This window comes from Betta splendens, chromosome 3 (genome assembly GCF_900634795.4).
Source record: "Betta splendens chromosome 3, fBetSpl5.4, whole genome shotgun sequence".
In the NCBI taxonomy this organism is placed as follows: Eukaryota; Metazoa; Chordata; class Actinopteri; order Anabantiformes; family Osphronemidae; genus Betta; species Betta splendens.
This window is the reverse complement of record NC_040883.2, coordinates 4,545,537-4,572,600: the sequence shown is the minus strand read 5'-3', so window position 1 is coordinate 4,572,600 and position 27,064 is coordinate 4,545,537. Positions and strand designations below refer to the sequence as shown.

Genomic DNA, 27,064 nt, shown 5'->3' with positions numbered 1-27,064 from the left:
TCAGTCTGAAAACTCACTGTCTCAGAGTGATCAGACAAACCTGATGAACTGTCAACACTAAAACAATGTGAGCAGATGCATTCATAGCATTTTGCAGGCCCTAAGCTGTTCCTCTGACCCGTTGACCCTCGCGGGGCCTCCCGCTTCCGGGGACGCCCCCCTCCCGCCCCCGCGTCCTTCCGTGAGACTGAGTAACTGTGTCGGCAGAGGACCCGGCGTGAAGCCCCGGCCGCGGGCGCCGACCCCTGTCTGAGCGCAGCCCGGCGTGCGTCACGCAGGCTGGGAGACGACCTTACATGGATGACGGCGTCTCGGCTGCCTCACTGTTAGTCAGAGAAAAGTCACAGGTTTAATGTGGAAGTCACAGTTTGTTCGGGGGAGTGAGGTGCAAAAATAGAAACGACAGCAAAAGTTTAAAAGAGTTTAAAAGTTTTGTTATTTGGATTTGTTTCTTTGCCTGTTGTTTAGAATACAGCAGTTGATCCTGAAACAAAGTCCAGAAACATCTTAGAAACATACCAGACGCTGTCACAACTTCTAAAACGTCTGCAGCCCGAGCGGAGCAGCTGCTTCAAACAGGGCCTCTAATAACAGCTTTGGGAGGAGAGTCTTTGATTTGCTGCTTTCATTTGCGAGTTGCTCCTATTCTTAGAAAGAGGAGGGTCACGTTTTAGCCTCAATCAGCGATGTTATTGTAATTCAACGCTGAGCCTCTGCGCATACAAAAAGAAACGGATAAAAAAAAAGCTTAAATGGTTTAGACTGAAGCGAAAGGCTGAGTCAGCGTTTCCTATATTTCAACATGTATATGGTTCCTCCCCGCGTCTCGCTCGGCTCCTGCCTCTGCTTCCTCTTCATTAATGTGGTGGGACTGTTTTCCAAAGTGCCACGTCGCTGAGCGTGTGTTTGGGAGAAGCCCACGCACACAGAAGCCTGTGTGTGTGAACCTTGAACACCCCCCCCCACACACACACACACACACACACACACACACACACATGGTTCTCTGTGACGTGTGTCAGCGGGGGTGGGGGGTGGGGGGTGGGGGGGTCACCTTCACCCTCTGCACCACCTCTCGCTCTCCGTGAGTCTGACGTGACCACCTGAGCCCCCCGTTCGTTCTAGTATCTGTGTGTGAGGCCCGCGTACCCTTCTCCCGGGAGGGGCCGGCCCGTGGGCGGGGAGTATGATAATACACTCCAGAGGAAGTGAGCGCAGTGTAGTGGAATGTAGTTGCCATTAGTGGGAGTTGAGCTGACACTGGCTAACAGCTAGCCTGCTATGCTTGGCCTGAGCTGGAGACGCGAAGACGAGTGATGAAAACATGCCTCACTTCACTGTGGTACCGGTGAAGGACCAGGCTCAGTCCAGCTACGACAGCCTGGAAGGCCTCAACTGGGTGGATTACAGGGACACAGGGCAGGACTTCCCAGACCACCAGGACACTGTCAGCTCTGATGGTGAGTCCAACGTTTTACCCAGCGCATTTATGGAGTTTGGGTTCTTCTCCATGAGTTGGACCCACTGCAGCGTGGGCAGCGTGTGCTTTGTGCTGAGCAGCTGAACAGCTGCTTGTGTGGTTACTATGGCAATTCTCCAGGGCCAAAAAGTGGTTTTCCTACAGCAACCATGTCAGTTTTTAGCAGCTTACTTCAGGTAAAGTTGTAGAAAGACTTCTATTCATCGTTTTAAACGTCGTTTTCCTGCTGCTTAAGTCTTTTTAAAACAACACCGGGACAGATAAGTAACAAAGGAACAATAATGAAAGGGGTTGAGGACTGTGCAGGGGGGGGGGCACAACGGGGGCAGGGCTGTGTGAGGGAGGCAACAAGAAAAGGCCTCAAGTGCTTCCCGGCACAAAAGATGGAGCTCTCTTTGTGCCGGTGGAGGATTTCCCCCGGCTCAACGACGCGGGAGCAGAGCTCTCCCTCCGCGCTCGGCGCCGTCAGCGTGGAGGGAAGGGGGCGCCCGGTGCCGGAGAGCGAGGGGAGCGAGGACGGAGAGGAGCCGCTGGGCAGGATTGTGTGAGAGCAGCACTGATTTGCGAGGACTGAGGGAGACACAGCTCTGAATAGAGGAGTCGCAGGGGCGTAGCCTTCAGATGCAGCAGCCACGGACCCGAGGGCGAGGGCCGTCCACTCATTACGCACCGTCTGCACGGTCTGTGAACGCACCATCAGGGAATAATGTCATAGGGCTGGAGCATTACAGAATGAGGACAGTTAGGAGAGCTCAGTGTGCATCATCATGTGAATCATCCAATTTGCATGAAAACTGTTCCATGCAGATGAGCTGGACCCTGCTTCCTGTCGCTGCACCTGCTGAGCTCAGAGCAGCTTCCCAAACAGCTCAGAGAGGAAGAAAGTCCATGTCGTCAGGCTTCAGGGTGACACACGGCGACCGTGGCGTCTGCAGCGCGGAGGAAGTTCCACAGAGCAGAGTCTGCTCATCAACACTGTGGTCATTGTAGGAGTGAACGTTGAATAAGCGCCATGTTCGGGGGGCGGACGATGTCTCGCTGTTTCTGTTCGCCTCACTTTTTTCCTTGAGCGCAGCCACGGGTTTTATGATTCCTCCTTGTTGTGTTTGTAAAAGTTCATCCAAAAGTACGAACTCGAGTCGGACGAGGAGCGGACGCTTCACTTGTGAGTCCTGTGGCTTCGTCCTCAGCGCTGGAAACGACCGCTCTAGTCTGGAAACAGGAGACCGAACCCTCAACCACAACAGTTTATGGGACAATGAACTGAAATGAGCCGACAGGCGCCGATCTGCATCTCCAGCGCTCAGGGAAATTCCATGTTGTGTTCAATGCACCGCAACTGTTAAATGACATATTTCAGGTTCAGCGCTGTGTCCTGGAAAACAGAGCAGATGTGACAGCAAGAGACACACAAGACAGACACGATGTGAAGACTTCTGTGTTAACTTGGTTAATAATTCTACTTCGACGATGCGATGCAATGCGTGCACCTCGTCCCCCTGAGCTAAACCCCCCCCCCATTATTAGCACACATCAAACCTAATATGTTTTGCTGTGGAGCTCAGCAGGAGGACATGCCTCCACTCTGTGCGGATGCAGCTCCACATGCAGACATTCCATTATTATACAGCCCATTACTGTAACACAGCAGAGCTGCTCTTTGCCACAGGCCAGGGAGCAGCCAAAAGGCCAAATCGAGCATAACTGTATAAACAGCCAAAATAACGTTCTGGGGTTTTTCTGTTGTAACTTGCATTTAGGAAGCCTGTGTGTCTGAACGGTGACTTGTCAGCACTAAAATGTTACATTTTTTTTATGCTTTTTTTCCATACGGGGAATTAAAGAGGCTGTAGAGGGAGGACGTGTCCATGTCATGACAGAAATTCTCATTTTATTAAACTGCACATACCACACACACACACACACACACACACACACACACACACACCACACACACACACACACACACACACACACACGCACACACACACACACACACACACACGCACACACACACACACAGGTCGCTCTTGCCAACTATGCTGGGCTGAGCTTTACACCTTCTCTAGTTCTTAGATTTAAGCTTTAAATGTTTATTAAAGGAGCGTTTAGAGGCTTTTCCAAACCCTGAGTAGCTCATAGTCAGCGATATTATTTTCCATTTCTAATCAGCTTTTGAAAGTGCAGACACAGTCCTGTAATGTGTCTTTGCCTTCTTGTTTCAGGCACATAAACTGTGCCACCTGAATGAAGTTAGCAGGTGACCTATAGGCTGGAGGTTCCGTTGTTGTGGAAATTCTTTGCAGGTTTGCTGAGTGAAAATGTTAGCTTGTCTGTTCAAAGTTCAACATCCACAGGTTCCAGAGGGAATTGATCTGGATGTGGCTACAGTTTAAATGATACCCTGACAAACAGACTGACTATAAAAGCATAGACTTGTGTTTGTGGCTGTGATTGACTGGGATGTCGATGTAATGGTGTGTTGTTGTGTCGTCACTGTCAGCCCCATCACATAAGTACTGGCCTAAACTGCAGGTCCGGTCTTCGTGCTCGGGCCTGTGCCGGTGCCGGCTCAGGTGACATGTCGACGCATGCTGGTTTGAAGCCCGCGTGCTGTTCCGCACTTGCAGCGCGACCCAGCCGGGCCTTCATAACAGGCTGCTTAATCTTTAATCTCTTCAATGAGGCGTTTAATGCGAGGGTCCTAACAAGAGACCCCCGCTGTCACTTCGGCCTGTTGTTAGATTGAGTATTAAATGGCCTGACAAGCCATGGAAAGAGTTGGGGGGGTCTATTTTAAGGTGGTCGTGTACAGTAGGATTTAACATTCAGTTGCACCTCCTTGGATCCTTGTCAGGAAACTTTGTGAAAAACATGATACATTTCAGTCTAATTATCTCCTCTGCAGCTCTTTCCTGGCGCTGCTGCTCCTCCATTGTGCTTTCAGCAAGGTGACACTAGAGGACAGTGTTGACATGGCTTTCACTCCCATCACTTGTCAGACCTGCCGCAGGACGTTTGATCTCATTTAGACAGGACTGGTGAGAACACGGCCTCCCCCGGCCACACTTTAAGTGAAGTGCGAGAGCATACAGTACATGTGGGTGAATTAGTACCCCCCCCCCCCCCCCCCCCACTCACTGTGCACCATGTGTTACTGTAAATCAGGTCCCTGAACGAGTTTTCACACTGGCTGACCGGGTGTCCTGGATAGTAATCGACTATTCCCTGAGCTGAGCTAGAGCTCAGAGGTCCGTGCAGCAGCGTGCACGGCACAGAGCTATGCTCACCCACAGCGACAGCAGCAGCCGTGGGACGCAGAACGCAGGTGAGTGCGGACCTGCAGCCACGGTGACTTACTTTTAGCCAGACCGAGATCTGCTACCACACCATTGCTCTGACGTCCTGTCAGATCTTTAGTCGGTGAATGAATTTGTGTGTTCACGATGCTGCTGTTGAAGTTTACATGCTCTAATAACCCGCGGTTGGATCATTCTGGTTCTCGCACATGAGTGTGAATGTGTGAGCCGTGTGTGCTGCTTGGTGTGTAGCTGCTCCTGCTCTGTCAGCTGGGTTTCACCTTGTCAATCTGTGCCTCGTTTTGCTCTTTGCAACAACTACACTGTAGGAACTGTGTTTCCAAGGCTCAACAATCGCTAATGAAAAATGATCCTAAGCAAAAACAACAAAAATGAAATCATTGGAACACCCTAAAACTATTTTCTTGTCTACTTATTTTAATAATAGTCATGTTTTTAAGGGAGGGTGATAGATTTTTCCATGTTACCAGGATGCCTCCAATTTGATTCTGAGATAAAAATATTATTATTATTATTTTAGATTTGCTGTTTACAGCAGCTCCAGTAGTTTTAGCCTGATAGCATTTTTTGCCGTCTTTCAACAGGACATGCAAATCACAAAGAAGACAGCCCCTTCCTCAGCAGTGCTGACTCTGCTAGTAAGAAGAATGACTTCTATGACAGGAACCTGGCTTTGTTTGAGGTTCGTCACTTTCGCTCTTCCCACATTACTGTCACGCTATAAGACAGACCCTTGACTTGTCTTCTGGCCTTTCTCTTCCTGCAGGAAGAGCTCGACATCCGGCCCAAGGTTTCCTCGCTGCTCAGTCGCTTGGTCAACTACACCAGCATCAGCCAGGGAGCCAAGGAGCACGAGGAGGAGGAGAGCGCCGAGGCCTCACGGAGAAAGACCCCCAAGGTCAGCAGTCCGTGGAGGTGGAGGAACACTGTGCTCCACTGTTTTTAATATGGGAGCTTGGGTAACATTACCCTCAGCCAGGTTCTAGTTTTCTATTAAGACTTGTTGAGTGACTGCTCGTGGCTCTGTGCACTTTGCAGTCACGCTGAGCCCGAGTAAGAACCGGATACATGCAAAGAGCAAATCCCGTGATTGAATGACCTTTAAAACAGAACATCAATCAATGCTGATGATCAATACGGTACACTTGTTTCCTGAAATGCCATGCTCAATGCTCTCCGTCTCCCCTATTAGTCTCCCAACATGGGCACTCTGATGGGCGTCTACCTGCCCTGTCTGCAGAACATCTTCGGGGTCATCCTGTTCCTCCGGCTGACCTGGATCGTCGGGATGGCCGGCATCGTGCAGTCCCTTCTGATCGTCCTCATGTGCTGCTCATGTGTTAGTACCCCCGCACCAAAATGAACACAAGCACATAGAAATAGAGGTGTTCCGCTGCGTGGCAACTGGGCTCGATCTGAGGTCGATCATCCGGTAATAACATGTCATCCAAGTCTCTCCTTTTGCTTTGCAGACGATGCTCACGGCCATATCGATGAGTGCCATCGCTACCAACGGTGTGGTTCCAGGTAACACTACTCCTGTAGCACACTGTCGCACTTTATGCCAGTTTAAAAAAAATAAATCAACCATTAAATAGGTGTTTAACGTTTAACCTTCATTTCTCCTACTGCGTCGCGTAGGTGTGCAAATACCACCGTTCAATCACATGTTCATCCACTGGAGGGCAGCAGAACTTCACATCGGCTGCTGGCAGTGAAGCCTGACAGATTCCAGCAGCTTTGTGACTCTACCCTGTTTTGCATTTGCAGCTGGAGGCGCATACTTCATGATCTCACGCTCTCTGGGCCCGGAATTCGGAGGAGCTGTGGGGCTGTGCTTCTACTTGGGCACCACCTTCGCCTCTGCCATGTACATACTTGGTGCCATTGAAATCTTCCTGGTCAGTGTCCTGAAATATTCAAAAGCAGCATCTAGTTGAAAAATAGACTTCTATTATTGTATGTAATTACATACATGTTAAAGGCACTTTCGGTGCCCTGACGGTTCTGTTTTCGTCCCTCTTCAGAAATATCTGGTTCCCCAGGCGGCCATATTTCATGCCACAGACCACTCCGGCACCGACAGTGCCATGCTGAACAACATGCGAGTGTATGGTTCCATCTGCCTCAGCCTAATGGCTGTGGTGGTCTTTGTAGGAGTCAAATATGTCAACAAGCTGGCGTCCCTCTTCCTGGCCTGTGTCATTATCTCAATTGTCTCCATTTATGCGGGAGCATTCAAATCCTTGACTCACCCGCCAGAATTCTCGTAAGTCTACCCCAAAGTTGTGCTAGAAGAAACTTTAGTTTTTATTGCATTCCTGTTATTTTGTATTAATACAATATGTTTTTTTATGTTCTAAAGTTTAGGTCCATGTTTGGAATGATGCTGATTAACACAAATGATTTCAATCATCCGTTTGTACTTCTAGAGTTTGCATGTTGGGCAACAGGACCCTGGTGAGAGATCACTTTGACGTATGTGCTAAGACTGTGATGAGGGACAACGTGACGGTTCCCAGTCAGCTGGCCGAGCTCTTCTGCCTGCCTGGGAACATGAGCAGCACACAATGCGACGACTACTTCACTCAGAACAATGTGACGGAGATCCAGGGCATCCCTGGACTGGGCAGCGGGATTCTCAGAGGTAAATCCATTATTAAGTGATTCATGTTCACAGCGTTACATTTTGTTAAAAGCGGTAGCTTTTAAAGACTTTGTCCCGGCATTATGTTCTAATGGTAACCAGTTGGTTTTATGTGTTTGCTGCTTCCCTGTTAGAGAATATGTGGGGAAACTACCTGGAGAAAGGGGAGATCTTAGAGAAAGCACGGCTGCACTCAGTGGATGCGCACAGTGCCATGGAGAACTTTGGGCTGTATGTGTCTGCAGACATAGCCACGTCCTTCACTCTGCTGGTGGGCATCTTCTTCCCATCCGCCACAGGTACAAAACTCTAAACCAGACAGTATGACAGCAGTGTGTGCGTGTGTGTGTGTGTGTGTGGGGGGGGCTTCACCAGCACCCTCAAAAATAATAAAGTCCAGTTGCTTTTTACTGTGTGCTGTCTTTAATGGGAGGCTAGAATAAACAGTTTACACGTGTTTTTTGTAGGTATAATGGCAGGATCCAACAGGTCCGGTGATCTCCGGGATGCTCAGAAGTCCATCCCAGTGGGAACAATTTTAGCGATTACCACCACTTCCCTCGTCTGTATCCTTAATGACTACACACAGTGTGGCTCACAGTCTTTCTATTCAAAGATGCAGCATAATGTACTGTAGCAAGTATAGCATACTGTCACCTTCAGTTCCTTGACTTCTTGTCTCCAGATTTAAGTTCTGTTGTTCTGTTCGGGTCTTGTATTGAAGGAGTCGTCCTTAGGGACAAGTATGTTCATTCAATGAAGTTATTTTTAGATTTAAACAACTTCCTGTAATAATAACATGTAAAACAAAACAAAGCAGAAAAGACTATAAATCATCACTCAATGGGTTCTCGCAGGTTTGGGGATGCTGTCAGAAAAACCCTGGTGGTGGGAACTCTGTCCTGGCCGTCTCCATGGGTTATTGTTATTGGCTCCTTCTTCTCCACAGTGGGGGCAGGCCTGCAGTCGCTCACTGGAGCTCCCCGTCTCCTACAGGCTATAGCCAAGGACAACATCATTCCTTTCCTCAGGGTTGGGAAGTTTGCACTCTTGATCTTGTGTAACAGCTTCATATTAGAATTTACAGTAATTGTCTCCAACAGAGAACATTTTCCACATAGTCCTTTCTCTTTTATAAACATAATGTATATAATTTACATATTTAAGATGAACACTAAATCAAATGCTATACTTACTGTAAAACTTTGCATGTGGCCATATTGCATCTTTATTTGAATGCGTTACAGGAAGCGATTTGCATGAAGGTGATGAGTTTGCTTTTGTTCAGGTGTTTGGTCATGGAAAGACCAACGGAGAGCCTACGTGGGCGCTGCTACTGACCGGTCTGATCGCAGAGCTGGGCATTCTCATTGCCTCCCTGGACATGGTGGCTCCCATCCTTTCCATGTGAGCTCACAGACATTGTCCACATAATGATGTAAACAGTCCAACATGTATTCAACACTAAAAATTTATGGAAATGGTGTTTTTCTTCATTCATCAGGTTCTTCTTGATGTGCTACCTCTTTGTGAACTTAGCATGTGCAGTTCAGACTCTTTTACGGACGCCGAACTGGAGGCCAAGGTTTAGATACTACCACTGGTGAGTGCATGTGGAGCCCTTAGGCAAGGAGGAGTTCTCTCTCTGCTGTTTAAGTTAAATACAAACTAGTTAAACTACAAGACAAAGATCTGTGTTAATTTGAGGCTCTGACCCCCCACAGGGCCCTGTCCTTCCTTGGTATGAGCATGTGCCTGGCTCTAATGTTCATCTCTTCCTGGTACTATGCAATAGTGGCAATGGGCATTGCTGGCATGATCTACAAATACATTGAGTACCAGGGGTATGTCTGGAGTATAATCAGCATTTGAATATGGTACACGGGTGTCTTGACGAGCTGAGCTCAGATGTTGTTTTCTGTCGACCGCCACAGGGCAGAGAAGGAGTGGGGGGACGGTATCCGAGGCCTGTCCCTTAGCGCAGCACGCTACGCCCTGCTGAGGCTGGAGGTGGGACCCCCACACACCAAGAACTGGAGGTACAGTATGTGCAGCTTTAAATGCTGCACCATACGTCAGCACATCATGCACGACGGGAGGCCAGCTCGTTGTATAGAACAGTATCCATTCATGTTCATGTTGACAGCAGCGATATCTTAAAAATATGCATGGTCAAATGTTTTGGGAAGCAGTGGCACGAGATGTTTTTCCCCTCTGTTTGTTGGTTGTTTGTACATTTCCTGGCCGCAACCACTTTGATGCTGTTTGCTTCATAGCAGCCACGCAGCACCTAACCTTGACTGTGAGCATGAATGAAAGGAAGGCAACACAAAACAATACAGTAGGGAATGACGCGTGAATCTTTAGCACACATCATCATCATCATCATCATCATCATCATCATCATCATCATCATCATCATCATCACTATTATTATTATTATTATTATTATTATTATTATTATTATTATTATTATTATTATTATTATTATTATTATCAAATTCATATGATGACTTAGAAAACAGTCACTTCAGTTCCTGCTTTCACATGTTTGTCCTGTTTCAATTGTTGACTTGCAAATCAGATTCACATTCTTGACACTATTTGGTTAGTATCTACCTCTAATTAAAAGACTGACTTTCTGACTTTAAACTGACTTTGTCTGTTTTACAGACCTCAGCTCTTGGTGCTGTTAAAGCTGGATGAGGACCTCCATGTGAAATATCCCAGGCTGCTGACCTTCGCCTCACAGCTGAAGGCAGGAAAGGGTCTGACCATTGTGGGCTCTGTTATCCAGGGCAACTTCCTGGACAGCTACGGGGAAATGCAGGCAGCCGAGCAGGTAAACATCAGGAAAGGGATGCACCTGTAGGCCGTGAACGGTTCATACGCTGCCATGCACTTAGAACTAGTTGTCCTTCCAGGCTATTAAGAATATGATGGAGATCGAGCGCGTCAAAGGTTTCTGCCAGGTGGTGGTGGCGTCTAAGGTGCGTGAGGGCATCGTCCACCTGATCCAGTCCTGTGGTCTTGGAGGCATGAAGCACAACACGGTGGTGATGGGCTGGCCGTACGGCTGGAGACAGAGTGAGGACCCCCGAGCCTGGAAGACGTTCATCAGTGAGTCTGGGGGAGATGCTGTAACACCAGGCTGTTCTCAGGGGCACAGTGTCCACACATTGATATTATATATACCTGCATGTGTAAATGTCTGTATGCAGACACGGTCCGCTGCACCACAGCCGCTCACCTGGCCTTAATGGTGCCTAAAAACGTGTCTTTCTACCCGAGCAACCACGAGCGCTTCACAGACGGCAACATCGACGTGTGGTGGATCGTCCACGATGGCGGGATGCTGATGCTGCTGCCTTTCCTGCTCAAACAGCACAAAGTGAGATAAAGAACGTACTTTCAAATGTAGAGAATGAATGGTAATAAATGCCTCATGTCATCAGACGCACATGCACAATGATGACTTCTGACATCACTGCATTGTGTTTAAAGGTCTGGAGGAAATGCAAGATGCGTATCTTCACTGTAGCGCAGATGGACGACAACAGCATCCAGATGAAGAAGGACCTGGCTACGTTCCTTTACCAGCTGAGGATAGAGGCGGAGGTGGAGGTGGTGGAGATGGTGAGAATCCCTCAAACACAATTTGAATTGAGCTTTTATGAGTCAGTGAAAGCCCGGCTTAGTCATAAAGGGGGAGTAAAAGCAGATGTCCCATATGATAGAGAGGAAAAAACAAAAACAGGAAGGCTCCTGCCGTCTTCCATCTGTCCACCAGATGAATATCACAGGACGATGCTTTAGCTGCACTAACAATGACTTTACTGTAACTGGGTTTCAGCATGACAGTGACATCTCAGCCTACACCTACGAGCGGACTTTGATGATGGAGCAGAGGTCTCAGATGTTGAGACAGATGAGGCTGTCCACTGCAGAAAGACAAAGAGAGGTTTGTGTTGTATCACGTATCAGATATTTACACTGGGAGTTCAAACAGAGCATTACATGGCAGTGTAACATGAATACGCACCGACGCCCACGTCTTGTGATGTTCCCGTGGCCTCCGCAGGCCCAGCTGGTCAAGGACAGGCACTCTTTGGTGCGCATGGGGAGTCTGTACTCAGATGAGGAGGAGGAGGTGGTCGAAGCGCCTCCAGAGAAGGTTCAGATGACGTGGACCAGGGAGAAGTGCGAAGCCGAGAGGAGAAACCGGAGCAACGCCCCCGAGAACTTTCGAGAACTCATGAGCCTTAAACCGTGAGTGCACCTCTGACTGCTTGTCTTTTGAAACAGCCGAAAAGAGTTTCCCACTCGCATAAACTGACTCAGCCTCCGCTTGGCCGTCCTCCAGGGACCAGTCCAATGTGCGGCGAATGCACACGGCTGTGAAGCTGAACGAGGTAATAGTTAACAGGTCCCACGACGCCCGATTAGTGCTGCTCAACATGCCAGGACCGCCCAGAAACCTAGACGGCGACGAGAACTGTATCTTTTGCCAAAATGAATAAGAAACAGAAAGCACAGTAGTCCCGTTTCGGTTGCTGGTGCACGTCTTAACTCTCACTGCAGATATGGAGTTTCTGGAGGTGTTGACGGAGGGCTTGGAAAGGGTGCTGCTGGTGAGAGGCGGCGGTCGGGAGGTCATTACTATCTACTCATGACCAGTGAGAGCTGCTACACTGAACGGGCCACATTCCACCTCCTGGACACAAGGCCACACACACATCTGGGTGGATGCATTGTTTTTTCTATTTTTATACAGTACTGGGACAGAGTAGTTTACATATCTATCCTGTATGATCGTTTTCCTGCTCAGAAATTAATACTTACACTACGTGTTACCTAAACGTTTTTTAGGGAAGTATTTTCTTATTTGTAGATAACAAAACTATATTTGACAGAACTACCCTGCGTAGTAGACATTTTTGATTATTTTGTAAGCAAATTTTATTTATTTATTTATTTTCTACGTTTCCCCGCTGAAGGAAAGACAGTGTTACTGGGGTTGGGGTTGCAGAAACTGTGGGATAAGACAGAATCTCAGAGAAAGTAACTGAGTCATGTATATAAACGAGTTTTGAGTCATTACATTTATACATTTTCTTACAGACCTGAAAAGCTTTTCTGTACCAACATTGTTTTAAGTTATATCCTTAAGTTCCCTTACATCGAACATCATTTGTCCTAAGCATTTCAAGCATCTCTTCAGTCTACTCGCGTCTCACACTCTAAATAAATGATTTCATCATCAATCCTGCACCTGCAATCCCAGCTTGTTTGGCTGCTCTGTATATAGACACACCAGTTGCTGCTGTTTTATTTTTGACCTAGCTGCGCTGTCTTGAGTCTCACCTGTTCAAACTGTAACCATGACTGTTGCCAAAACAACAAAGGACTCAAGTCTCATGTCTTTAGGAAACTGTTCTCACATATAAGACTGACACATGACACGCAGCTGTTTCCTTTTGTAAGAATGCATGTGTTTATTACTTCAGCAACAAAGGACGTCCAGTTAATAAAAACTGATTCTGATCCTTGCTTCAGTTTCACAGATCTTTATTGAAGACACCCTTTTTAGGTGTGTGGGCACAATACACTCTTGGAAAAAGAACTTTATGTTGAAAGCAACGACGCTGTTGCATAAAAAGATGATGCATGTGGTGAAAGTTCCTTAAAATGAGATGCATTGAGATGAATTAAAGAAGGTTTTGGTGAACAGTTCTCTGTTTATCAGTATTCTCACACCAAAATACAAAGTATTGCTAATAAAATTAAAAAAAAAACATCTCGATATAAACCTCATTCCCAAGTGTTATAAATGTAAAAAACGTATAATACAAATCTGTACATTTAACCCAACCTTGTCGTCTTATGGTTTCTCATAATTTTCCTGAATTTCTCAAAGGCGGTGTCACTACAGGGGCAAAAACCTAAGAGCTAATAACTGAGGGCTGCTGTACTGTGCATTTCATTTTTGGCATCCTCACTGGCCTTTTCAGAGCTGCCTTGCTCTACAGCCATACACCCCTCTGTCTCTCTCTCTTTGTAACATAAAATGAGGCACTTTAAACTGCAGGTGACCTTGTGTCCTAAATATTCAACCAATCATTATTGGGCTGCACAACAGCAGGACTATGGCCGCGATTACCAAAGCCTGTGGCCTGTGTGGAGCTGAAGAGGAGACAACCTTGAAAGCAGGTATGAAGTCAGGAGGTCTGAGAACGAGCCTGCAGGGGTTCTGCACCTCTTCTAAAGGAATGTGGACCTCGCTGGGCTGCTGTGAACTCAATTCATCCCGAACCTGGGGAAATAAGAGGTTATTTAGAGCTGGCACACGCTAAGACTTTCTGCCAGGCATGAAGCCACTTATCTTCACTCAGCAGAGAAAAAGTAGAATAGGAATAGAAAGCTCACCCTTTCCACTTCTTCAAACACTCGCAGGAAGTTCCTTCTGAGGACATCGGCCAACTCCTGCTCAGTCCAGTTCCTCTGTAGGAGTTCCTGGATCAGGGCTGGGTACTTTGACACATCCTCCAGCCCCCGAGGGAAACTGTGGACAAATATTTCATTCATGGATATGAATTTAGCAATTAAATCTTTAGGATTAGTCACTGCATTCATGATTCTGAATAATGGATGAAATTATACCTGACAAAAAAAAATCCTGTAAATTTTTCACCCAGCCTTGTTATCGGCTGAGACAGGAAACTGCTGATGTCACGGGATAACAAAAGGTACCAAACTGACCCGGCTGTGATTCTGATCAACTTTATTATTACTCACAATAGACAATAGACTCATTTCTGAAGACGAACCTGTGTGATAGCACTTGTTCACAGCAATGTGTCCCTGTCAGTTGTGTTTGCAGGTGTTTCTTACCTCGCTACACCTTCATAGTCTCCCCCGATTCCTATTGAGCCCGCTCCTATCACCTTCTTAATGTGATCAAAGTGGTCTGCAAAACCAGGAGGAAGTACCAATCAGCAGAGATGCAAGACATGCAGCGTTTCTACCCAGTCCAAATGACAGTTGTGATGCCTCACCAGCCACGTCGGAAATGCTGGCCTCGCCGCTGCAGGAAATGAATTTGCTGTAGAGATTCACCATGATCAACCCCTGGTTCTTTTTCTAAAACACAAAACACAGATACAATATCAGGACCGGAAGAAAAGCTACAAGCCTGTTTACGAGCAAGTTGGAATGCTGCATAAAATGTGGCTAAAAAACAAAATGCAAAAATATGCAAAAAAAAGAAAAAGAGTAAATACAGTATTCATAAAGAAGATTCAGCAATGTTTCCGCTTCCTCTGCCTGAGCCCTTTGAAGACAGGCTGCTAAACTGACTAGGCTGCAGACCTGTCACCCCATAAACATCAACATCCTACAATTTAAACATTCAACAAAAGCCGTGCCATACTGACTATGTCAAACAGTATATTGGGTACAGATGTGCATATGGTTCCCACAGTTTATAACCACTTACAGATCGTAAAAAGAGATGATGTAACACAGCGGTCTCATCGCAGCATGCACATGACTTCAAACTACGTTTCTGTTTTACATGGAAAATTTTGTGTAAAATTAATTTTTTAAGCTTTAGTGATTAATGTCATCAGGTTTAACACATGAAAAACATCAAGGATTTGAGGAAACCAAAAGACCACAATACATAACACAATGCATATTCCTGCAGCTTATTTTCCTGCGACGTGTTGGTAGACCCTATGTGGCTAATTTGGCTAGGATCAACAAGCAAAGACTTGTTTCTCATTTTCCTCGGGGAGGTTTTATGTTGGCAGACATGCTGTTTTAATAGCGACCAGAACAAGAATCTGGCCAGGAGTCAGGGGTGAAAAACTCCTTAACTCCTTGTGCACATCCACTGTGGACGCTTCGACTTCTGGACAGACTAATGTACAGACAGCTGAGTCTGGTGGCTTTTATTCTAGAGTGAATACCAAAGGGTACTAATATTTACCAAGTAACCCAAGCCAAGTCAAATTATGCAGTATATTATATTACTGGTAGTTTAAATGACAACAGAGACAACTTCCATACATCATCATACTGTACCTACTGTACAGTATGCTGCACATTGTATAAACATGGTGGTTGCTAGCTGGACAATATGTAGCTTCATAAATTACAATTGTTGCTTCGGTTTAACTTTCTTATCTTTAAACGACAAGCAGAACAAACTTGGGCTGATTTTTACAGTATGCTAAAGACCAAACAGTGTATTATATATAAGACATATATATATTAAGAATGCAGTCATGTCTCTTTTCTCACCAGCTCATGCAGCAGCCAGTCAGGCACGTTGCGGCTGTGGTTACAGAGGGCGTAGGAGGACGAATGGCTGAAGATAACGGGGGCCCTCGAATGGTGGAGCACAGCCTGGGCTGTGTCCCAGGAGGTGTGGGAAAGGTCCACTATCATTCCCAGACGGTTCATCTCCGCCACCACCGCCTCAGAAGCACAAACACAGAACCATTTAAGCACATAGCCATATACACACTCAGGAAGGAAGTCGACTCACAAGCTGGTGACACACGCACGCATGTAAACACACATGTGCAGATAACATCAGTGACGTTCTAGATGCTGCGTTAGAACAAGGCAACTGAAGAGAAAACACTCCAAAAGGTGCAGTTTAAGCGTTGCTCTAACAAATGCCTGTGAAATGGCCTGTGAGTGCAAAGGGCTTTGGAACAATTACTCCAAACCCTCTTATCAAGCCATCGCTCAGAATGTGTGTAGAACTTATAAGCTCCCCCACTGATGACAGATGATATCGCTTAGCGCTGAGCTTACCTTTCCAAAGTGCGTCAGACTGTTATGTTGCCTCTGATACAGATCATGAAGTTGTGAGGACGACTCAGCCCTGCATGAAAGGAGACTGCTGTCAGCCGCTAAATCACACGTGTTTGTATAATTATTAGCATAAAATCAATAGGGAGCGTGAGCTACTGTATTTTAAATTCAGTATTTGCAATATCTTATCTGAGTACAGGATACAAATAGGGGCTAATTTGCATCAAATGGAAAATGTAAACATGACCTTTTCATTCAGTGAACTATGTAAATAAAATATTGTAACATTAGAATCAAAGCTTTCAAAGTAAAGCAAACAAGTATGTGCCAATGAACTAAGACCAAACCATTATACTGTACTGAGTCCTACTGTATGCAGTACTCCACAGAATAGTTACACAACATACAGCCTATTCAGGTAAAACTGTTTTGTAGGATACATGTAATGTATATTTATATATGGCACTGTAGTTGAAATGTAATAATGGTCTTATTCACCAAGGAGTATTGCAGGTGTGTGTCAGAGCCATGGAGCGGACCCCGAGCTGGTAAAACATCCGCAGGGCTGGCAGGCTGCTGTCAATGGAGTGCCCCCCCTCGATACTTATCAGACACGCTATCTTATGCCTCATCTCAGCAATTCTCAGCGCTGCAGGGACACAAGCAGTGGGCAGTGTACAACACATGCACAAGGCAGTGGCTTTCATTGGTTTTGGTTTAACGAGGTGTACTCTACCATGGGCAGATGTGACCAGCTCAAATTCATGGTACTCCGTGCACATGCGTCTGACCACATCTATTTGTTCCAGCGTCAGCCTCACAGCGTCCTTGTTCTGGGCCCCACACATTACATAGACTGAAAACATCTGACATAGGGTTGTCAGACAGAGAATAGAGAAGACAATTGAGCGACTGAGGTCAGGCTTGACATTTAGCACAACACAGGCTGAGCAGATGCTGACCCCTCAGGCTCTAAATGTCAAAAGGCGACATTAAACCGTCCGTGTGCTTTCGTTTCTTTTTTGTAATCCACCCTTTAGAACAAAGCAGCACCTGAAATAGAACGTTATTAAAACACAATACCTGAGCCTGCACATGGCCTGTCTGGAGACGTGTGATGTCTGTGGCCACTTTGCTGAGATTATGAAGGTCAATGTGGTTTAGGCCATTATTGTGAAGTATCCTCAGCTTGAGTGGAAGGTCATTATGACTAAGGAAAAACAGGGAGTCAGGAAAGTGGGCGAGGGAAATAATGTCTCACCTAATTTAATAATTATTATTTCCATGAATGCAGGTCACGTGTAGGTGAAAAAAAATAATTTACCCATCAATGAGAGGATATCTGGACATCAAGTCTTGTACTCTATGTTTGACAGAGTATCCAGATATAAAATGGCACAGAGAGGAGAGTATGAGCAGGTTCCTAAGGGTCTGCATCCTGAAGTTGTTGGAAGCAGCTGTCAAGGGTTTTCCGGTGAACAAGAGAGAAAACACACCTTGTTACTCTGACACTGGGGAACACAATTAGTTTAGCATGCAAATAGGATACACTGAAAGTGAACATTTAAATACTATACTAAATATTTCAGAAAGAAGCATGACACTAAAAATTAAAATAAAACAGGCTTCTCTTTAAATCTGTGATTCACTGGGCATTTTATGTCCTATCTGGAACACGTTGTACTGTGACTCTGATGAGATGAGAGTTAAAACAGCATCTTTCCCAGAAAGCTCACAAGTTAACTATTAAGACCATAATGAGGCCTGAAAATGCACACTACAACGCTCATTTTCATGTAATTGTTGTTTTATATATACTATATGTACAATAGCGGAAAAAAAAACAATGAAAAGAAAACTGCCGACTTACCGCACGAGCCGGTGTGAAAGTCTTCGTTGCACATTGTAAACAAAAAGGGGACACGAAGAGCCTTCCCACTGACCGGACCTTTTTCCACACATAGATGATGCGTTCATGCCGTTAAGTAAATTCAACTTTAATGCATGCAGCTATGCTTTAAATGTATGTGTCGTCAAATGACAGCTATGAGATTATATGACGGAAGAACCACTTAATGAAAGCAACAAGTTTTGTCCTCAATGTCGAAAAATATCGAGACATTATTTTTAGAAAGCCTTCTCACTGACCGGAGAACAGAGAACCAGTTTTTCACTGTCGTACTGACGACCTAGCGTGGTGCGTTCAGGTCGGTAAGTAAATAAAACTTTAATGCATGCAACTCAGCTTCAAATATATGTGTCATCAAAAGACAAATACGGTGTTATATGATGGAAGAACAAAGTAATGAAAGAAACAATGTATACCCTCAATATCTAAAAATATCGATATAATAATTTTAGAGATAAGCTTTACCACGGTCAATTGAACGCATGTGGTGGTACTAATGCCATCTGCTGGTCGGTTGGTGTCATTACAGCTTCACAGACCACAGTTGACTCGTCACTTTATGAGATATTTTGCCACAAAGCTGCAGGACCAATGTGTTTCTGCTTTGTTAGATGTAAAAATACCAACACCATCTTCGTCTACACTGCTTTTGAGGGGGACAAACGGTTGAAATACACAAAACAGCAGTGGTTAAGCTTAATTAGATCCTTGGAGAGGTACCAAAGTAAGTCAAACTAAATTTTAAGCAACTTTTATTGTAATAGAAAATACATACAACAATAATACAAGATATACATTCATATTTTTAAGAAAAAACACTAAGCTGTTAAATATGTTGATAAGCTAAGATAGGCGCGAGTTAAGAATCTAAGCTATGCATACGTTAACAAGCTATGCTAGCTGTGAGCTAACAAGCTAAGCTAGCTATGTCAATCACTGACAACCAACTTCCAAATTTGGAGAAAACGCTAATTGGTTTGTACGAACAATAATAATTTTATTACGGGTGAAATAAAAATTTGGGGGGGATTTTTAAACATTACCACATGAGGGTGTTTTGTGCTACAGAGAGGTAATTTAATATTAATACTTAATTGTCAAACCAATATAAATTTATATTCAAAATGGCTTACTGTTTTTTGAGGATTAAAGTTTTGTCTTCTATCCAATTTATGGTTGTTAAATTAATGTAAAGTAAAGTAAGAATTGTGCTTTCAGGGAGCTGACTACGACTCTGAGCTTTGCATATGAGGGGAACAACAGGCTACACGGTAAGACTGCATTAATCCTTTAATAATTCCTTAGGTGTTGATTTGAGGCCCAGGTTTAACATTTTATAGCTGGGCGGTGAACACACTCAGTACAAATAACCTCAGCGTAGTTTGGGTGCATGGGGTTAGAGGAGCCCATGGTTTTGTGACACTGTTTTTGTAATTGTATTTTTGATTTTAAAAATGTCTGTATATTTGCTTCATAGAGAGAACAGAATGTGATGTTGTGGCCTAATATTTTTGTGATGAGGTGCATATGATTCCTACTGTATTGTAACAGCCTACGGTTTATGGCCTACAGCCATATCATCTGGGGCAGATCTAGTATGATCAGCATGGTCACATTGTGCAGTAAGTACAGTGGGGCAGGAGTCTTAGACAACCACCAGTCCAAATACATGAGGTGTGTCCACTCTGTCAGATATGTGCTACGGTATGTTGTCCCTTATTGCAGTTCTGTTCAAAAGGAGCTGAGTGCTGTGAATATTTTCATGGACCACTCAACTAGAGCGTTACTTTGATCAGATTTTCCTTAAGAATCACTCCAGGAAAGATACATTTGTTGCTGTGACCTGCAGTCCGTTCAGACAAAACACAACCTCTGCCTTGATGCTTTTCATACAGAGGTGGTGCTTTGCTTGTGCCAAACATATTCAGGGCTGATTGTGCAAATGTGAATGAATCTGGTGTTGATGGGAAGCATCAGGGCGCCTCGAATGAATTTCAATTAATTTCAGAGGGAAGATGTGAAGCCTGATTCTATGGTCCACCCACTGTGATTTGGCCTTGTAGTCTGTAATGAGGAGAGTGATTGGGCCATGATTGGAGCACCCTACTGCTTCAATGGAGTAATCACAACTGTGATCCCAACTGTGTTGATATTACTCCTCCAGTCTTCCCACTGTGCAGAGTGGACCCCTGGCTGACACAGTTTGAATTCAAATTAACCAAATCATTTCTTTTATTATATTGTTGACCTTGGTGTGGAATGTGACTGGCAATACAACAGATGAAAATTCCCAGTCCACAGTTTGATGAGGGGGCTTGAAGCTAATTCTTATTAGGGTTGCTGGTTTCTGCAGTTGACTCAAAAAATGTTATGTTAGGTAAGGATGCAGGTTTGAGGCAACAATCAGCTGAGCCACTTTAAACATCAGGTTTTCTGCATACTGTAATGAGGCAGTCTTTAAAAATTGTAATATGACTGTTGACATATAGCTTTTCTAAACGATATGAATATATATATATATGAATAATATAGAGGGAGCTTCTTACAGCACTTACACTGTACAGTCCTATCATGGTTGTGAGCAGGTGAAAATAAATAAATACTCTAGTCTTTGCATTACAAACAAGACAGAACATTTCAATATGCTATGGTTTTAAGACTGTACCTAAAACTCAGAACGCTCAGATCCTTTTTGCTTCTTGTGAATTTTTTATTGATAAGAAGACCGTCAGATAGCAGATGGCTGTTTTATAGCTTGGTTGTCAAAACGTTCTAATTCACAGCATTTGGACTTTTTGCAACGTTGAGCTCAGTAGATGCCTTCTTCTCTGCAGCTGACATTGAGTGGGTGTGGCCACCAGAGGGCAGCAAAGGTCAGAGCAAACACACCTCGGTTTTCTTACCTTTGTAAGCCCATCTCTATGACAAAAATAAACCAAATACTTATAATACACAAATTTTCTGATATATTGCAATACATGAATCCATGTAGAAATACTTTAAAAAGCTTGAGAAAAAATTTTGTTCTGTTTGAGTCCTTAAATTCTAACAGCACAGTGCAGCGCTTACAAACTATAATAGTTTCATTGTACCATCCACTCAGTTGTTGGTGATATTTCTTTTGAAAACTAACATTTGTTTAATGTAGTTTCATGTGGTTCCAAGAATGCAGAAGACATTTGTGTCTCCAAACTTGTTTCCTTTGCCCTGGATTCTGGCAGTCCAATCGTCAGTGTTCATTATCTGCTCTTACAGCTTTGACTTTAGCTCAGCAATTACATCCTCAGCTGCACTGATTAATCCAACATGGAGGCATTTCACAAAATGGTTTTGAAAAGGCATTTCCAGACACTTACCACAGAGTAGCTGTGGCACGACTTGTTTATGCAGATAGACCACAGCTAGTCATATTGCAATAAGATGTTTTCCAGGGCCGCTTAAGTGTTCTCTTAACCTCCAGTGTACACTGTGCAGGAAACAATAGACTGTTTGGAAAGTGATTAATTTAATCTATTTTCCCCCTGACATAAAACGGAAGTCTGCCTGATGTGATGTTTGGGTAATGTACGGTCCCCTATTGTTGAACATTTTCTGTCTGTAGCCATTTGTTAATATGTTTCCACTGTTGTCTGCTTAACCTTCCATTCTCTCCTGGCAATCACATCATCAATCACTGTCCGGTTACTTGACGAGGGAGACAAAGAGAGTGTATGAGTGAGAAAAACCTTTTGGCCTGTCTCGACAAGCAAGAGGAATGTCGACTTCAGAGGGCTAACACAGGCAGAAAACATAGGCCTAGTAAATATTCAATTTAAAGGATTCCCAGATAAGACGAGTTGAAAAATTGAGGCAGCACCCATTCTTCTAGATAAGAGAAGACGGAGCCATCTGGAGGCTGGGAGATAGCGAACTCCCACGCCATCCCAGAGACCTCACTCTCATCTACTGCAGCGGCACAGAAGGAAAAAATAGAGTGCCAACGCTTTCATTATGTTAACTTCAAAATGAATTTATTCATGTAGTTCCTGCCTTTGGTAAACAGAAGGTTACTGTTGTGTCCACATCAAGACAGACCTGTGATTGGTCAGTCTTGTTTATTAACTATTACAACAAATGTTAATAATATTATGTAGTATCTTTACATATTTATTAAGACATATGAATAAAACCAAGAAATAATATGAAGTATGGATTCTTTGTGAATTGTTTATTGTAAGACAAATAATTTAAAAAAAACAAAGCAAAAAAAATCACAAACCAGCATACAGTATATTCTTACTCAGGAGTAAATATATTCCTATTTTTAGCATTCATATAAACTGTATAGAGTTTTAGAGATAAGCACAACCATGTAATTCATTATACAGTTAAACACATCTTTAAACCCTCTAAATAAGAAATTACCCAACATAGAAAACATAGTAAGTTGCACTTGAAATAAATAAATTTAAACATGTTTTTTAAATTTTAATTTTGTTAGAGACTGTCTTGGACCCGCCGAAAAACAACATCGTCTAAATATTGCATTTACTGTAGGATTTTATTAATATTGAAATGAGCTTTATCCGTTTTCTTGCACGCATTATGGAAAAAATAACTCCACTATTTGCAGTTAGTGTAATAATGGTGTATCCTTGAGGTACAGTGCTACCCAAACCCATCTAGCACATTTAAGGTTTAGGCCTGTATCTCCTCCAAATCCACCTTGACTAAATCTTTGAAAACAAACAATCCTGGCAAAATGGACTCTCAGCTTGTGAATAACCTTGTCCGCACTCGTATAATGCACTTTGTTGACTCCTCCACCATGCCATTTCATGCCAGCCACATTGGATTTAGCTCCGGGATAATGCTTTTGTCAGTATGTTTTATCTGTTCTCTCACTCAGGTACGCTATGCTGTTATCCCTAATTACCCCCATTGCATTTTACACTTGGCCCAGAATTCTTAATGCTAGATAACAGATGCAGGTCGATTTGAAATTTACTTATAGCAGCATTATCTTTATGACCTGCGTCGCACACGCCAACTGTCCCATAGACTCTTGGGTGAAAGCTGTTAACTCTATGATAACAGCGACCTGAAGTGATAACCTTCCAACAGTTTCTGGGACACGCGGTTTGCTACATATGTGCTGTTTTGCAGTCACAGCATTTCTCATTCAACCTTGGGTGCTCTGCTGTGCTCTGATTCATTTAATGGGATCGAGAGCGAGGTTAATCACTATGTCTGCCATAGAGGGTTGAAATGCTGGCTGACCACTGTATGAAATATTACAATATGTATTTCTTTGAAAGACAAATTTGAACGCAAATGCCAGAGGCGTGAACTCTCCTTTACTCTCTGTTTTAAGATGTAATACAATTGCCTTCCCTCTTAGGAGTCACTTTGAATCATTTACTTTAGGGGACCGATATCTGTGTTTGCAGATTTTCATTAAGATCAACAGTAAAAGCTTCACACACGGTTCCACTTGTCTAATTTATTATCCCCACAAGACATGTGCAATTAAATGGAAGAAGTTCTGAACTATTTGGATGAAATAAATCTCAGGAAGGTTTCGACTTTTCATTAAGTACATATAGACATCTTTTAGTTAATTTTAGATTGAATTATAATAACTGTTACGTGTCAGTACATGTTCAGAGGTGCAATTATAATTGTGTTGAAAGGTGTAAAAATGAAAACAAAACAAAAAGAAACCGTAGGTAAAAGTTTGTAATTATTTAATTCATTATGTTTTTAGGGGCAAGTGTATAGTGTTTTTCCAACATGTTGCTGAGCATATTATTTCAGAATAATATGCAAATGTTAGAACAAAGCAGTATCCTGTACAATAGATTAACTGGGTGCATAGGCCTAGGCTGCAAATATAAGAAATAGTGTGTGTTGCCCTGGATTCATATTTTGCAGTAACGGTGTAGCGTGAAGCTCTGTCAAGCCTAGTTTTAATCCTTTTCTCTAGTGTGTTGTGTGATGTTATGCCGTTATCTTAATGATAATCTGTGCCTGTATTTCTGCCCGAGGCTTCTCTGTCAGGCTGGGTTTCGCTTAGGAGCTGTGCCTTATCAACAGCTTTGTCATTAAATCAACTTTTCCACAGACAAATTTCACTGCTGTTATTTTTATCATAGGATCAGCACGCTGTGATTTTCTGTTCAGTCAGAGCTTTGCAAAGTCAATACTGTTTGGATAAGTACAAAAATACAAAACAAAACTTCCACTGGGGAAAAACGTTTATTTATTTTTTTTGTTTTTAACGAGTTAATAACCAGACAAGTAAAATTAGTGTAATTTGCATTTGTCATATTGTCAATGGCTTCAAGCTTTTATGTTCTTGAATTGGTGCATTTTCAAAGGCTACATGTACGAGCGTGGAGGAACAGTAGTGATTGTGACATGATGCCAATAAATAAATTCGTACACAGGCTGCATATAATATTTCCGCAAGAATCTAAAACCTGTGAGGTTAATGGCTTTTTCTTTCATTCATTTTAAATGGCATTTTTTTCTATAATATGCATCATAGTTTTGTGAAAGACCATTTTGGACGCGCCAAGTAACACATCCCCTAAATATTGTATGTACTGTATGTACAGAAGCAAGCTTTACGGTCTCAGTCAAACTGAACTGTGGAGGCTAGAATTGCTACTCAGTTCTTCTGAGAAAACACTGTTCTGTCTGAGTGAATGTTCTGATTGTCTCAGCACTGTGCTTCGGTGGAGGGCAGCGCCAGATGAACTCGTCTGATTCAATCCTCTTCACTGTTTGACACTAGTTCCGCCAGTCATTGAGGAGGGACGACTGAAAGTCCTTCGCCCAAACACACTTTCTTACAGTGAGCGACACCGCTGTATGGCAAAGGTCCAAGAGGTCTCTTGCATGCGGTCTGCGAGGCAGAGTCGACTCCTTCTTTCTCCTCCCACAATGCACTTAGAGTCTCTGGAGGCTGATATCCCGGTTCCTGGGGATCCAGGGGGTCTTTGGAAAGAAGGATACTGATGGAAGGCACAGTCCTGTGCACAGTCATTTCTGATGCCCCCCCTTCAGTACTCTCCCACACCTCTTTCACCACCTTGTACCGCAGTTTTGTCAGCTGGTGCAGGGAGCCCACTTTCCTTTTCATGATCTCAGCACAGGTGATGGTCTTTGTGACTGCACGGCCCGACCCCGTGAAGACCACCTGCCTGAGCCCACCACCGCTCATGCCTGCTGCGTTTACACCCTCCCCGCCCTGCATCCGTGCCATGGCAAATCCCATTAGGTTACGTATCTTACTTCCTTCCTTCACACGCATCTCCAGGACCCCAGAAGCCAGTCCAGGAAAGGGGCAGGGGCTGTCTTCCTCGGTTCGGCAAACTTTCTTGAAGCCTTCCTGCCCGAGTTTGAGTGCGCGGGGCGGCGCTGGTGCTGGTGGAGGCTTCAGCGGGATGGAGTCATTAACCACTGCTGGCTGAACAGAAGGGCTGTACGTTTGCGCATGGTAGCCCGGACAGGTGCCTGCTGTAACCCCATTCTCCGCTGGGTTCGATCGAGTCACCATCAGACCGGTGAGAGGCCTGACAGCGTCTTTGGGTAGGTATTGGGTTTGGCCAGCAACCACTCCACAACCTGTGAACATTTTTGCTGTGCTCAATACTCCACTGCGATGCTAGTCCAGACACACATTTTTCCCACATAGAAAACAGTGTAACATCATTCTCTTAAATATTGGCCACTGTTCTTTTCTTCCAGTGAACAGCTGCAAAGTTTCAAGTGTTCATATAAGAATTATCACCCGATCCCCAAGAGCACTATCAATGAATTCTTTAATGCTCCCTCTCAGAATGAGCTGGAGAAATAAGATAAACGCCTGGCTGGTGAATTAAGAGCCCTGTTGGGACCATTCATGATGTTCTTTAAAGAGCATCTTAATTTCATACCACAAATGAATATTTGGAAAATGCACTGAAGATGGATGCAAATATAAAAAAAATACATACTACGGATGTTTGCTTAGTTTGTATGTTTTTCAAATATTGCTTTTGTCCTTTTAAAAGCTCTAAATCAACTGCCTTATAGATTCTTCTTGGACAAAACTTTTTTTACTGAAAAACTAAGAGCTCAAATCAAGACTCCACCTTTTTCATAGCAATCCAGTCCAGCGTTGTAGATTTTGATCTGCTGTCCATATCGGCTTCAACTCAAAGCTGACTTCTTGGCTTGTCTAGTTGTTAAGTTCCACCTCCTCTTCTGGACCCTCTGAGTGTTTTACTCCACCTTGAGTAGGTCTACGTCTCTTCTCCCTGCGTCTTTACCTTTGCGTCCACTATAGTTGAGGCTGGGGTTGCATGGAGGTCTGCACCTGGGGTGTTCTCCCTGGAGGTCTGTGTTGATTCCAGTGGCGCTCTGGGAAGTCTGTTCTGTTCCCCCACAAAGAGACATAAGGGACAGGAGCTGCCTCACAAATGCTCACAGGAGGAGTGTCTGCGTGGTTGAGGGGGAGCATGAGGCAAAAAGGAGACAGCCCTCTTAAAGGCGCAGGCTTTTCATCTTTTAGATGAATGCCCCCCCCCCTCCGCAACTCAAGCCTGCCATCTGAGGAGAAGGCTAACGTACGGAATGGCTACTGTGTCCCTTTAAACGCAGATCCTCGGCAACTTTGTCAATCTCTTTAGAGGACGTTCCAGTGCTCAATGTACATGACTGATTAAACCTGAGTTCTGAAATAGAGACTCAGTCAACCTTTAAAAATGCATTTTCAGCTACGAAACAATGAATTAAATTAGCTCTGTTATAATTGAAAACATCCTTCAAAGAGCCACTGAAAGTCAGCAGCATTAAATTGCACTGTACTTAGCCTTTATCCTATTAGATGTTTGTGACCATTACAATTTACATAA

General features: G+C 44.1%; 3 protein-coding genes and 1 long non-coding RNA gene across 8 annotated transcripts; 2 read left to right on the top strand and 2 right to left on the bottom strand.

The window, feature by feature from the left end:
• The first annotated feature begins 1,200 nt into the window (after positions 1-1,200).
• slc12a4 (solute carrier family 12 member 4) lies at positions 1,201-12,998 on the top strand. 3 transcript variants are annotated; one of them, XM_029144660.3, is made up of 25 exons: positions 1,329-1,460; positions 4,389-4,521; positions 4,649-4,808; positions 5,385-5,482; positions 5,567-5,698; positions 5,993-6,139; positions 6,273-6,327; positions 6,571-6,701; positions 6,828-7,069; positions 7,233-7,447; positions 7,582-7,746; positions 7,915-8,013; positions 8,133-8,190; positions 8,305-8,479; positions 8,736-8,854; positions 8,952-9,050; positions 9,172-9,291; positions 9,382-9,486; positions 10,121-10,289; positions 10,372-10,567; positions 10,669-10,838; positions 10,952-11,083; positions 11,301-11,716; positions 11,811-11,944; positions 12,029-12,998. In XM_029144660.3, the coding sequence occupies exons 3-25, from the start codon at positions 4,763-4,765 to the stop codon at positions 12,118-12,120; spliced, it is 3,315 nt and encodes a 1,104-aa protein (XP_029000493.1). In that variant the 5' UTR covers positions 1,329-1,460; positions 4,389-4,521; positions 4,649-4,762; the 3' UTR covers positions 12,121-12,998. The 3 variants fall into 3 exon arrangements, with proteins under 3 accessions (XP_029000492.1, XP_029000494.1, XP_029000493.1); XM_029144661.3 differs by lacking the exons at positions 4,389-4,521; positions 4,649-4,808 and having other exon boundaries at positions 1,202-1,460; positions 11,301-11,408; positions 11,529-11,716; XM_029144659.3 differs by lacking the exons at positions 4,389-4,521; positions 4,649-4,808 and having other exon boundaries at positions 1,201-1,460.
• dpep2 (dipeptidase 2) lies at positions 12,992-18,405 on the bottom strand. The gene is made up of 11 exons (XM_029144663.3): positions 18,144-18,405; positions 17,598-17,730; positions 17,357-17,483; positions 17,010-17,139; positions 16,772-16,922; positions 16,274-16,343; positions 15,752-15,928; positions 14,503-14,587; positions 14,339-14,414; positions 13,874-14,009; positions 12,992-13,760 (listed from the first exon to the last, which is right to left on the bottom strand). The coding sequence occupies exons 1-11, from the start codon at positions 18,175-18,177 to the stop codon at positions 13,557-13,559; spliced, it is 1,323 nt and encodes a 440-aa protein (XP_029000496.1). The 5' UTR covers positions 18,178-18,405; the 3' UTR covers positions 12,992-13,556.
• Positions 18,406-18,660: 255 nt separating this feature from the next.
• On the top strand, positions 18,661-22,252 carry LOC129603882 (uncharacterized). Of its 2 annotated transcripts, none has more exons than XR_008694199.1 (3): positions 18,661-18,906; positions 19,401-19,453; positions 21,017-22,252. It is a non-coding gene; the product is annotated as an uncharacterized LOC129603882 (long non-coding RNA). The 2 variants fall into 2 exon arrangements; XR_008694200.1 differs by having other exon boundaries at positions 18,662-18,906; positions 20,966-22,252.
• Positions 22,253-24,698: 2,446 nt separating this feature from the next.
• Positions 24,699-26,672, bottom strand: LOC114851929 (ribonuclease P protein subunit p25-like protein). 2 transcript variants are annotated; one of them, XM_029143834.3, is made up of 2 exons: positions 26,303-26,671; positions 24,699-25,793 (listed from the first exon to the last, which is right to left on the bottom strand). In XM_029143834.3, exon 2 carries the CDS (start codon positions 25,723-25,725, stop codon positions 24,970-24,972), a length of 756 nt encoding a protein of 251 aa, XP_028999667.1. In that variant the 5' UTR covers positions 25,726-25,793; positions 26,303-26,671; the 3' UTR covers positions 24,699-24,969. The 2 variants fall into 2 exon arrangements, with proteins under 2 accessions (XP_028999667.1, XP_028999666.1); XM_029143833.3 differs by having other exon boundaries at positions 24,699-26,672.
• Positions 26,673-27,064: the final 392 nt, after the last annotated feature.

Coding starts and splice junctions, on each gene's coding strand:
- dpep2 (XM_029144663.3), bottom strand. CDS start 18,177: ATGTGCAACGAAGACTTTCACACCGGCTCGTGCG. Junction 16,923..17,009: donor GCTGGTCACATCTGCCCATG/GTAGAGTACACC, acceptor GTGTCCCTGCAG/CGCTGAGAATTGCTGAGATG. Junction 14,010..14,338: donor GACTATGAAGGTGTAGCGAG/GTAAGAAACACC, acceptor ATTTGTCCACAG/TTTCCCTCGGGGGCTGGAGG.
- LOC114851929 (XM_029143833.3), bottom strand. CDS start 25,803: ATGTTCACAGGTTGTGGAGTGGTTGCTGGCCAAACCCAATACCTACCC.
- slc12a4 (XM_029144659.3), top strand. CDS start 1,325: ATGCCTCACTTCACTGTGGTACCGGTGAAGGACCAGGCTCAGTCCAGC. Junction 8,480..8,735: donor ACATCATTCCTTTCCTCAGG/GTTGGGAAGTTT, acceptor GCTTTTGTTCAG/GTGTTTGGTCATGGAAAGAC. Junction 10,568..10,668: donor AGCCTGGAAGACGTTCATCA/GTGAGTCTGGGG, acceptor GTCTGTATGCAG/ACACGGTCCGCTGCACCACA.